The sequence below is a fragment of the Protomyctophum parallelum genome (assembly GCF_964188405.1).
Source record: "Protomyctophum parallelum genome assembly, chromosome: 10".
Lineage (NCBI taxonomy): Eukaryota > Metazoa > Chordata > Actinopteri > Myctophiformes > Myctophidae > Protomyctophum > Protomyctophum parallelum.
Window position 1 is genome coordinate 52,277,706 of NC_139704.1, and position 12,232 is coordinate 52,289,937.

The 12,232-nt window shown below is 45.5% G+C and overlaps 1 protein-coding gene across 1 annotated transcript in view; it reads left to right on the forward strand.

The window, feature by feature from the left end:
* Positions 1-12,232, forward strand: part of kif20ba (kinesin family member 20Ba) — a gene marked incomplete at its 5' end in the record, with an annotated part of 94,684 nt that overhangs the window by 14,524 nt on the left and 67,928 nt on the right. The window contains 3 exons of the mRNA XM_083775116.1: positions 8,975-9,121; positions 9,537-9,693; positions 11,703-11,822. Coding sequence (XP_083631242.1) covers positions 8,975-9,121; positions 9,537-9,693; positions 11,703-11,822 — 424 coding nt within the window. The remainder of the gene's footprint in view (positions 1-8,974; positions 9,122-9,536; positions 9,694-11,702; positions 11,823-12,232) is intronic.

Consider the following 12,232-nt stretch of genomic DNA (forward strand, 5'->3'; position numbering starts at 1 on the left):
TTCAAACATTTCAAACAAACATTTCAAATAAACAACATTTCAAACAAACTCACCAATTCAGTTCAAATGCAACAGCTCATCCAGCTCATCAGTTCAGTTCTTTCTCATCAGTGTCAGTATTTGGAGTCTAAAATCAATCATCAGTGTCAGTGTTAATATCATGTATTGTAATGAAGAGTAAAATGGTAAAATGTTTGCAGAAGAATAGGGATACAGACCTGCCACAGCCAGTGATGTGCACCTCACTGACTGAGACAAAATGGCTGTGCTTTATACTAGGGTGTGATGATTGCTGATTGAAACTGGTGTTACTGAGTGAGTGAGTGAGTGATCGGTGTGATGAGCTGTGAACTGATGCAGATGGTACATGTGACCATACAAATGCATGCATACTGATGCATACAGTACAAACAGATACAAATACAGACATACAATTATAAACCTGGGTTACATAAACATCTCATTTACATACAGTAAACATCTCATTTACATACAGTAAACATCTCATTTACATACAGTAAACATCTCATTTACATACATTTACATACATTAAACATCTCATTTACATACAGTAATGTCATAACCCGGCCCGTTGGGCCATGACAAATTGAGGAGGACACAGAGCAGTGTTCAAAATAACAATAATTTATTTGTAAGAGAACTAATAATAACTTAATATAAAGGATAATGCTTACAGAATGTATGAGATGTGGAAGTCAGTAAGATCAGTGGTGTCAGTGTGGATGTGTGGTTAATATGGTGAAGGTGTGTTGTAGTGTGCAAATCAAACAGTGAGGAGCAACAAACAGAAAGGTGCTGTCATCTGGAGTGGGACCAAGAGAATGGCTGGCAAGCCCTCTTTTATAGGGTTTCAGGAGCACTGATCAGGTGCTCCTAATGCACCTAATGAGCTGTCTCAAGTGGGCCGACGCCCACATGATCTGTGGGAGAAACACAGACAGGGCAGTACACCATATACACAGCATAGGCCCTGCAGGCCAGGCCAAGGGGCCGTGACACCCTCCCCCTTCAAAATGAGGGACCATAAGGGACCGAGTTGGTCTAAACCTTAACTTAATAACAAATTAAATCAAAATCAAGATTTTCTTTTTTTTTAATATATAACAATAATGAAAAATTTAAAGTGAATTTAAACCCAATTTGCCTCCAAACTATTTCCGTTCCAACCATTCCTGTCCACAACCAGCACAACCGCTTCCCCCCCTCAGCAACCAAGATTTACCATGGATTCCTGGAGCATCTAAGAGGAGAGGAGCAGGAGGCAGGAGCAGACAGAAAAGGAGGACCAGACGAGGGGACAAGAAAAACACAAGTTACATTTCTGCCTCCATTTTAAGGCACTCTGGAAAGGGCATCTGCCACAACATTTTCTACCCCCTTAATGTATCTGATTTCCAGCCAATAAGACTGCAACATTAGGGACCAGCGAATTAATCTCTGATTGGGACACTGCAGTGAATTTAGAAAGGTTAGTGGGTTATGGTCAGTGTAGACCACCACAGGCGCAGCCCCAGACACTACATAGACATCAAAATGTTTCAATGCCCATATTAGAGCCAAAGCCTCCTTTTCTATAGTGGAATAATTCAACTGGTAGGAGTTAAACTTTCTTGAGAAAAAGCTCACAGGTTTGTCGATTCCCAAGTCGTCTGTCTGTAATAAAACCCCACCAGTACCCACGTGACTGGCATCCACCTGTAGAGTGAATGGACGGTCAAAACGAGGTGCTGCAAGAACAGGAGCAGAACATAACAGACCCTTGATGGATTCAAATGCTTTTTGACATTCTTCAGACCAAATGTATTCAACACTGGACTTTAACAGATTAGTTAGGGAAGCCACAACAGTAGAGAAATTACGACAGAAACATCTGTAATAACCTACTAGACCAAGAAATCGCAGTAACTCTTTTTTGGTGGTTGGAGCTGGGTACTGTGCAACTGCACTTACTTTTGCCACAACTGGTTGAACCTGACCCTGTCCAACCACTCGACCAAGGTAGGTCACTGTGGCCTTAGCAAATTCACACTTTGCCAGGTTCACAGTGAGACCAGCCTCGGCCAGGCGCCTGAACAGAGCATGAATGCGTTCCACATGTTGAGACCATGAGTCCGAAAACACAACAACGTCATCGAGGTATACTGTACAACCCTCAAGATCTCCCAGCACATAGGTCATGAGTCGCTGAAATGTCGCAGGTGCGTTCCGCAACCCAAATGGCATTACTTTGTAGGAAAACAGACCCTTTGGAGTGATAAAGGCAGAAATTTCCTGTGCCCGTTTGGACAAAGGCACTTGCCAATATCCCTTCAGTAGATCAAATTTGCTTACAAACTTGGCATGACCAATTTCGTCTACACAATCCTCCATACGAGGAAGAGGGAATGAATCTGGTTTAGTAACAGCATTTACTTTTCGAAAATCTGTGCAAAATCTGAAAGTGTTGTCAGATTTCGGAACAAGGAGACAGGGCGACGCCCAGCTCGACGCAGACGGCTCAGCTATACCGTTTTCCAACATGTAAGTGATCTCGGCATCTTGATGCTTTCGTTTCTCAACATTTACTCTGTAAAACCTTTGCCGGATAGGGAGAGCACCCTCGACCTCAATGTCATGCTCGATCAGGTGAGTTTGACCAGGGGTATCATTGAACAGGCATGGGAAAGCCCGGATAACCTCAGTCAAATCTGCTCTCTCTCTCCCTGGCAAATGATGTAACAAAGCATCCAGATTACCGAGTGTCTCAGAGTTTCTTAACCGACCTTGTAACAATGCTGGGTCAACAGCAGGCAAACCGTCTTCTTCCTCATCCGCAACCGAATGAGGAGAAGTGATCACCGACGCTCTACTTGCTAAGCACGCAGCATGAACACCATCCACCTTCGACTGAGCATCAGGCGAAGCGGATGCACGATCATGATACGGCTTTAACAAGTTAACATGGCACAGTTGAGTGGATTTCCTCCGCAGAGGAGTGGAAATCGTATAGTTCAAGTCAGAAATTTTCTTGACTACAGTATAAGGACCTGAAAATTTGGCTTGGAATGGCGAGCCTATGATTGGCAACAATGCCAACACACGATCGCCAGGGCTGAAAACCCTCAGCTCTGTGCGCCTGTCATAAAGTTTCTTCATCTTACTTTGGGCACACTCTAACTTTTCTCTAGCTAGCTCTGCAGCTGCATAAAGTCGACGCCGGAAACCATTGACATAGTCTAGCAGGTTACGAGGAGCTTCAACACCTTTCCACTGGTCACTCAAAATGGCTAAAGGCCCCCGTACAGTGTGGCCAAAAACCAAGTCATTTGGGCTAAACCCAGTGCTCTCCTGTGTAACCTCCCTGGCTGCAAGCATCAACCAAGGCAAACCTTCTTCCCAATCCCCCTCCATTTGTGTGCAATAGGCACGCAGCAATGACTTCAATGTCTGATGGAACCGCTCCAATGCACCTTGACTCTGCGCATGATAAGCAGAGGCCAGGTTGTGCTTGACATTAAGCTGCTTCAGTACCTGTGAGAAGAGGTGAGAGGTGAAGTTGCTTCCCCTGTCACTCTGGATGACCTTGGGAATGCCGAAAATAGAAATGAACTGTGACAAGGCCTTCACAACTGACCTCGCTGTAATAGTGCGTAATGGATATGCTGCAGGGTAACGAGTAGTTTGACACATTACAGTGAGAAGATATACTGCACCAGATTTCGAGCGAGGAAGTGGGCCCACACAGTCAATGATCAAATGTTCAAAGGGTTTACTGATAGCTGGAATTGGCAACAGAGGAGCAGGTTTGAGGATCTGATTTGGTTTACTTGTTAACTGGCATGTGTGGCAAGTCTTGAGATGCGCCGCCACATCTCGCTTCAAACGCGGCCAGTAAAAATGCCTCAGCACCCGATCATAAGTTTTCCGGACACCAAGATGCCCTGACCCCTCATGTGCCAATTTCAAGACAGACTCACGAAAGTTAGCTGGCAACACAATTTGGAGAATGGGATCACCCACAAAACCCTCGCCATGTGGGACCCACTTCCTTACCAGCAACCCATCCTGAAGGAAGTAGCCACGGGCGCTGCTCTCTATCTCCGCATCAGTAACCACCTGATCCAGCAGACATTTGAGTGAGAGATCAGCCTGCTGCTCCACCCTCAGGTCATCCTGTGAGACTGACAAAGGAAAGTCAGCTAAGGAAAACATTGGTCCTGAAAGTACATTTTTGTTTTTTCCTATGGTACTTGCATTTGCATCAGACTGTGCACGCGCCATAGCACGTGTCACTGCACAAGCTGTGAACACTTCAGGAAACTCAGTTTCATTTTCATCAGGTTGAATTCTTACCAATGGCACTGAATCGACTATTAAAGGTGGTGGTACATCCGCCCACACACGTGCCCCAGCCAAACCATTACCCAGGATGACATTGACCCCTGCCACAGGTAAAGCGGGACGCACTGCCACGCCTGTCAGACCCTGGAAGAAATCGGAGTATAGCATGACGTTGTGAACAGGCACATGGAGGACAGTTAAACCCATCCCCAAAACAGGAATAGAGGACTCTGTAGCACTTTCTGCATTAAATGGCAACACTGATGCTTCAATAAACGTGTCAAAAGCTGCTGTGTCACGCAATATTGTTACTGGCACCTTGACATTGCTTCCTACCAGTGACACAAAGCCCTCACTGACAAACGGCCTATAGGATGCATCAACCTCAAGAATTTGACATGACCCATTGACTTCCCTGACCTGTACCTCCCCCATGCTTGATGCAGGCACAGCCATAGCCGCACCTTTTGCAGGGAAAGAGGTAGACTTTGACGTCTTCGCTTTTAGAGCGTAACAATCAATTTTCCAGTGCCCCTTCTTGTGACAGAAGTTGCATATTTTCTCCTCACGTGTGCCATGCTCAGGTTTCACCTCCAACACCGCCATGCCTGAACCACCAGGAGAGCCATTTTTGCCACGTGCGCCCTCACCACCATCATTACCATCACGAGGCTGGCCAAAGGAGCGCCGATCTCCATTAGAGCGCTTGTGCGTCAGCACATACTCATCTGCCAAAGCAGCCGCTTCGGCAGCAGTTTCAACTCTCCGGTCACTGATGTGGTTGGCAATGTGCTCAGGCAAGGTGTTCTTAAACTGCTCAAGGACTATCAGGTTACACAACCCATCGTAATCCCCCACATCTAGTGCGGCACACCAGCGAGCAAAATAGCATGACAAGTCACGTGCAAACTCTAGATGAGTCTTGTTGTCAGTTTTCCGCCATGTGCGGAAACGCTTGCGGTAGGCTTCTGGAACGAGTTCGAACGCCTTTAGCACCGCTGACTTAACCTTGGAATAACTTTGACTGTCCGCAGGGCTAAGACAGGAATAGGCCTCCTGCGCCCTGCCTGTTAATACACATTGGAGCATTAACGTGCGGGCAGACTCTGGCCAATGACGAACATCGGCTACTCGCTCAAACATGGAAAAGAAAGTCTCTGGGTCTTTTTCATTAAATTTGGGCACAAGGCGCAAATTGCCGAAAATGTCAAACTCACGGTCTTGAGAACCCAAGGCCGTTGCCCTACTACTGGACACCCCAGCCTGATCAGCTGAGAGTTTACCTTCTTTTATTAACTCAAGTTTGCTTTTTTCCACCTCAATCCTAGACTGCTCTACCCGCAGCCGCAGTACCTCTGACTGTGACTGTGACTTCAGCCTCTGCTGCTCTGTCTGCAGGATAATCAACTCCTTTTGTTGCTCAAATGTGAGAAGCTGGCCAGTGGGTAGGATAGGCTGGATAGGATAGACCACCTCAGAGGACTCCTCTAGAATCCCCGTAGCTATCAAATTGGCTACCAAAAGTGATCTTATTTTAGTGTCCTTTATCCTTCTGTCCTGGATATCAATTTTGTAATAATCCGCCACTCTAAGCAGCTGGTCCTTACACAAACTACCTAGAGTTTCCTCACATGGATTCTCAATAAACTCTTCAGCAGTAGCCATTTTTCAAGGCAAAAACAAGTAACAAGTTTTTTTTTTTTTTTTTTTTTTTTTAACACCAATCTACAAAGTAGTTTTTTTTTTTTTTTTTTTTTTTTAATTAATTTGTTTTTTTTTTAAATAGAAAACAAAATTCCAAATTGGAACAAACGTTCCCTCCTTGCCAATTTAGGACAGGTGGAACAGGTGCACCTACAGGAGCGGTGTTCCCCCTACTTAAACTGCCTAACCAAAAACCAAACTACCATAAACTTGCCCTAGTCTTCAGTGGGCCTCCCGAGTTCCCCTGCCAACACTGGGCATCTCAGGGGTACCACCCTATCCCAGCTTGTGTGGGACAGCAATCTATTAAACCCAAAACAACACAAACAAAAATCAAACAAACAGATCCCATATGGGGAAACGCCGCTGACCTACAAGGGTGGGGAACACCTCCCCTCAGATTGTCTAGACCCACCTGCAACACCTGCCCTAATTACCACCATAAGTGGCAACTAATTGACAGCACAAAACAAAATTTAAATAATTGTATTTAACCAAACTGATAAATCAATTACTCAAAATTGTTAACAAAACAAAATGTTAATTAAACAAATTGCTCCTCAAATTACTCAAAACAAGTTGTCCTTCAAAACAAAATGTTACTCAAATGATTCAAAACTAATTGTAATTTAAACAAAGTGTTACTCAATTAGTTAATTAGTTACTCAAAACAATTGTTACTCAAACACCACTATGCACCTCCTCAACAATGCTGTGACTAAAGTTGCCAATGTAGGCTTCAAACAATACAGGAAAGTACTTTTACCTGTTCGCAGAGTCACAGCCAACCCGAGTTGCTTTAAGTGGCCGCGAGCCCCCAATCTGTCATAACCCGGCCCGTTGGGCCATGACAAATTGAGGAGGACACAGAGCAGTGTTCAAAATAACAATAATTTATTTGTAAGAGAACTAATAATAACTTAATATAAAGGATAATGCTTACAGAATGTATGAGATGTGGAAGTCAGTAAGATCAGTGGTGTCAGTGTGGATGTGTGGTTAATATGGTGAAGGTGTGTTGTAGTGTGCAAATCAAACAGTGAGGAGCAACAAACAGAAAGGTGCTGTCATCTGGAGTGGGACCAAGAGAATGGCTGGCAAGCCCTCTTTTATAGGGTTTCAGGAGCACTGATCAGGTGCTCCTAATGCACCTAATGAGCTGTCTCAAGTGGGCCGACGCCCACATGATCTGTGGGAGAAACACAGACAGGGCAGTACACCATATACACAGCATAGGCCCTGCAGGCCAGGCCAAGGGGCCGTGACAGTAAACATCTCATTTACATAAATTTACATATAGTAAACATCTCATTTACATACATTAAACATCTCATTTACATACAGTACACATCTCATTTACTACATGTATTATTTGGGACATACTGTATGAAAGTTAACTATGAAACCTTGCATTTTTTGTCACTCTAAATCCCCATACATGGGGAAAGCCCCTATATATTGTGACATCACTATGACATCATCAGGGAGGATAGTAAATCAGGGATCATCATAGTAAATGTGACCTGCTGTCACAATTAAACCCATATATGGAGATCCCTGATGTCATCAATATTAGTATATGGATATAATGTCAGAACCTGTTCTGACATTCCATCTGTTGATCTGACCTCATCAAACCCTGTACACTCAAGGCACGCTCCTTATATGGCCCGTACAGAATTCATTCCATATGTTGATCTGTCCTCATCAAACCCTGTACACTCAAGACACGCTCCATATATGGCCAGTACAGAATTCATTCCATGTTGACCTGACCCCCCCCCCCCCCCCCCCATTCCAAAGCGCCAGCGCTCGCCCAGCAGTCTGCCGTCATCCAGGCTGATGCGTGCCGTGCGCGAGGTCGCCCTCAGGGCGTCTTAGTGATTATTATTATTATTATTATTATTATTATTCCAGGTTGTGTCTGTACGACCTGGCGGGCTCAGAGTGCTGTGCTATTATTAATATTAATAATATAATGATCTTTAACAGGTTGTGTCTGTGCTATTATTAATATTAATAATATAATGATCTTTAACAGGTTGTGTCTGTGCTATTATTAATATTAATAATATAATGATGTTTAACAGGTTGTGTCTGTGCGACCTGGCGGGCTCAGAGCGCTGTGCTATTATTAATATTAATAATATAATGATCTTTAACAGGTTGTGTCTGTGCTATTATTAATATTAATAATATAATGATCTTTAACAGGTTGTGTCTGTGCTATTATTAATATTAATAATATAATGATCTTTAACAGGTTGTGTCTGTGCGACCTGGCGGGCTCAGAGCGCTGTGCTATTATTAATATTAATAATATAATGATCTTTAACAGGTTGTGTCTGTGCTATTATTAATATTAATAATATAATGATCTTTAACAGGTTGTGTCTGTGCGACCTGGCGGGCTCAGAGCGCTGTGCTATTATTAATATTAATAATATAATGATCTTTAACAGGTTGTGTCTGTGCTATTATTAATATTAATAATATAATGATGTTTAACAGGTTGTGTCTGTGCTATTATTAATATTAATAATATAATGATCTTTAACAGGTTGTGTCTGTGCTATTATTAATATTAATAATATAATGATCTTTAACAGGTTGTGTCTGTGCTATTATTAATATTAATAATATAATGATCTTTAACAGGTTGTGTCTGTGCGACCTGGCGGGCTCAGAGCGCTGTGCTATTATTAATATTAATAATATAATGATCTTTAACAGGTTGTGTCTGTGCTATTATTAATATTAATAATATAATGATGTTTAACAGGTTGTGTCTGTGCTATTATTAATATTAATAATATAATGATCTTTAACAGGTTGTGTCTGTGCTATTATTAATATTAATAATATAATGATCTTTAACAGGTTGTGTCTGTGCTATTATTAATATTAATAATATAATGATCTTTAACAGGTTGTGTCTGTGCGACCTGGCGGGCTCAGAGCGCTGTGCTAAAACCCAGAACAGAGGAGATCGACTGAAGGAGGCGGGAAACATCAACACCTCCCTGTTGACCCTGGGAAAGGTTATCAGTGCCCTGAGACACACACAGCACGCCAAGTATGTCTGTCTGTCTGTCTGTCTGTCTGTCTGTCTGTCTGTCTGTCTGTCTGTCTGTCTGTCTGTCTGTCTGTCTGTCTGTCTGTCTGTCTGTCTGTTAGCACAAAAAAACAAAACTAAAACTAATTGGCTAAAACTAAAAACGGCCAAATGTGATGACCTCATCACATGTGATGACGGCTATGGTCTAACAACACTTTGTGTGCGTGTGCGTGTGTGTGTGTGTGTGCGTGTGCGTGTGCGCGTGCGTGCGCGTGCGTGCGTGTGTGTGTGTGTGCGTGCGTGCGTGCGTGTGTGTGTGTGTGTGTGTGTGTGTGTGTGTGTGTGTGTGTGTGCGTGTGTGTGTGCGTGTGCGTGTGCGTGTGCGTGTGCGTGTGCGTGTGCGTGTGCGTGTGCGTGTGTGTGTGTCTCTCAGGATCCACGTTCCGTTCAGAGAGTCTAAACTCACGCTGTACCTTCAGAGCTACCTGAGTGGGCGTGGCCACGCCTCCATGATCGTTAACATCAACCAATCGGCATCCGTGTTCGACGAGACGCTCAACGTGCTCCGCTTCTCTGCTCTGGCCCAGAAGGTACACACGCACACGCACGCACACACACGCACGCACACACACACACACACACACACACACACACACACACACACACACACACACACACACACACACACACACACACACACACGGTTGGAGCAGGTCAGACAGATAAGGAGGTGCCTGGCCATGGAGGGCTCTGTCTGTAATGTATTCTGTAATTAACCCATTCTGACCTGAGATCAGATTCATACGAGTTTTCCACTGGACACACACTGGTCTGATTAACCCATTCTGACCTGAGATCAGATTCATACGAGTTTTCCACTGGACACACACTGGTCTGATTAACCCATTCTGACCTGAGATCAGATTCATACGAGTTTTCCACTGGACACACACTGGTCCGATTAACCCATTCTGACCTGAGATCAGATTCCAAAAAAAAAATTCAGTCGCTCTTCGATTTTTCAAAAAATAGCAGACCTACAAGCTCGTATCGCGCCACTCGGTGGCGCGATACGAGCTTGTAGATCTGCTATTTTTAAATAGCTAAAGCATAACATGATGCCGACACCAAAATGGGTGCCCGTTCAGAATGGGTTAATTGAATATTGTCAGCATGACAATGATAGGAGATTCCCTTGAAGGTGCTGATAATAATAATGTTTCCGAGAGGAAGCATATATAGGGCAAACATGAGCGGGCCTAGCACAGAACCCTGTGGAACACCACATGTTAGTGTGGTGGATTCAGAGGAGTAGGGGGCGGGACCATGAGCGGGCCTAGCACAGAACCCTGTGGAGCACCACATGTTAGTGTGGTGGATTCAGAGGAGTAGGGGGCGGGACCATGAGCGGGCCTAGCACAGAACCCTGTGGAACACCACATGTTAGCGTGGTGGATTCAGAGGAGTAGGGGGCGGGACCATGAGCGGGCCTAGCACAGAACCCTGTGCAACACCACATGTTAGTGTGGTGGATTCAGAGGAGTAGGGGGCGGGACCATGAGCGGGCCTAGCACAGAACCCTGTGGAACACCACATGTTAGCGTGGTGGATTCAGAGGAGTAGGGGGCGGGACCATGAGCGGGCCTAGCACAGAACCCTGTGGAACACCACATGTTAGCGTGGTGGATTCAGAGGAGTAGGGGGCGGGACCATGAGCGGGCCTAGCACAGAACCCTGTGGAACACCACATGTTAGCGTGGTGGATTCAGACCAACTGCAACCGAGAAGCTTCTGTCTGCTAAATAAGATTATATTCTACAACAGGTCGTTTCCAGGAAGCAATCTGATTGGTTGAAAGGGTTTCTAGCCGGTGGTCAAACCAGCACCGTTCACCACCCAATCAAAACAAATGATTCAGCCGCTCTGTTCTCCCAGAGCGCTATAGCAAACTGGGTGGCTAGGCTAGCTAGTTTCTTTGGACGTTTGTGGTCGCAGTGACTACATCTGACATTAAAAAGCGATTTTCTTAGCTTTAAGGGTAACTGTTGCAGAATTGCAATATTACACTCGAGGGTGTTGTTTAACGTGATGCTTGCGGAACTCGACTCCGTCTCGTTCCTGACCGCATCCCTGTCGTGGCGATAATCACGTTAACCCCTTAACACCCTCTCGTGTAATATTGCTTAAATGAAACATGAAACCAATCTAGGTCACTACCCGTGACCCCCAGCCACTTATTTAGCCTATCGACCAGAATGCGATGGTCGACGCTAGGAAGGAAGTCAGCCATGATGACATCATGGACACTTTGAAATACTGAAATATCTAAATTAATAATTAACTGTAGCTCCGCCCCCGTCCAGGTGGTTAGTGTTAATTAACCGTGACTCCGCCCCTGTCCAGGTGGTGGTGTTAATTAACCGTAGCTCCGCCCCCCTCCAGGTGGTGGTGTTAATTAACCGTGACTCCGCCCCCGTCCAGGTGGTGGTGTTAATTAACCGTGACTCCGCCCCTGTCCAGGTGGTGGTGTTAATTAACCGTGACTCCGCCCCTGTCCAGGTGGTTAGTGTTAATTAACTGTAGCTCCGCCCCCGTCCAGGTGGTGGTGCTGGCGAGCAGAGCTCTTCCCGCGGTGCTCCCCCCCGACCCGGTGGACCACGCCCCCAGGAAGAGGAGGAGCTCCGGGATTGGCTGGGAGAGCAGCCTGGAGGACGTGCAGGTAAGAGGCGTGGCCTTCATTCAACCAATCGGGTGCCGGCCCGGGACCGGGGAGTTCAGCCCAGGCCCGTTAAGGTAACCGCAGAACCCGGTGTGAGACCAGAACCCAGTCTAGAGCCCTGTCTGAGACCAGAACCCAGTCTAGAGCCCTGTCTGAGACCAGAACCAGAACCCAGTCTAGAGCCCTGTCTGAGACCAGAACCCAGTCTAGAGCCCTGTCTGAGACCAGAACCCAGTCTAGAGCCCTGTCTGAGACCAGAACCCAGTCTAGAGCCCTGTCTGAGACCAGAACCCAGTCTAGAGCCCTGTCTGAGACCAGGACCCAGTCTAGAGCCCTGTCTGAGACCAGAACCCAGTCTAGAGCCCTGTCTGAGACCAGAACCCAGTCTAGAGCCCTGTCTGAGACCAGAA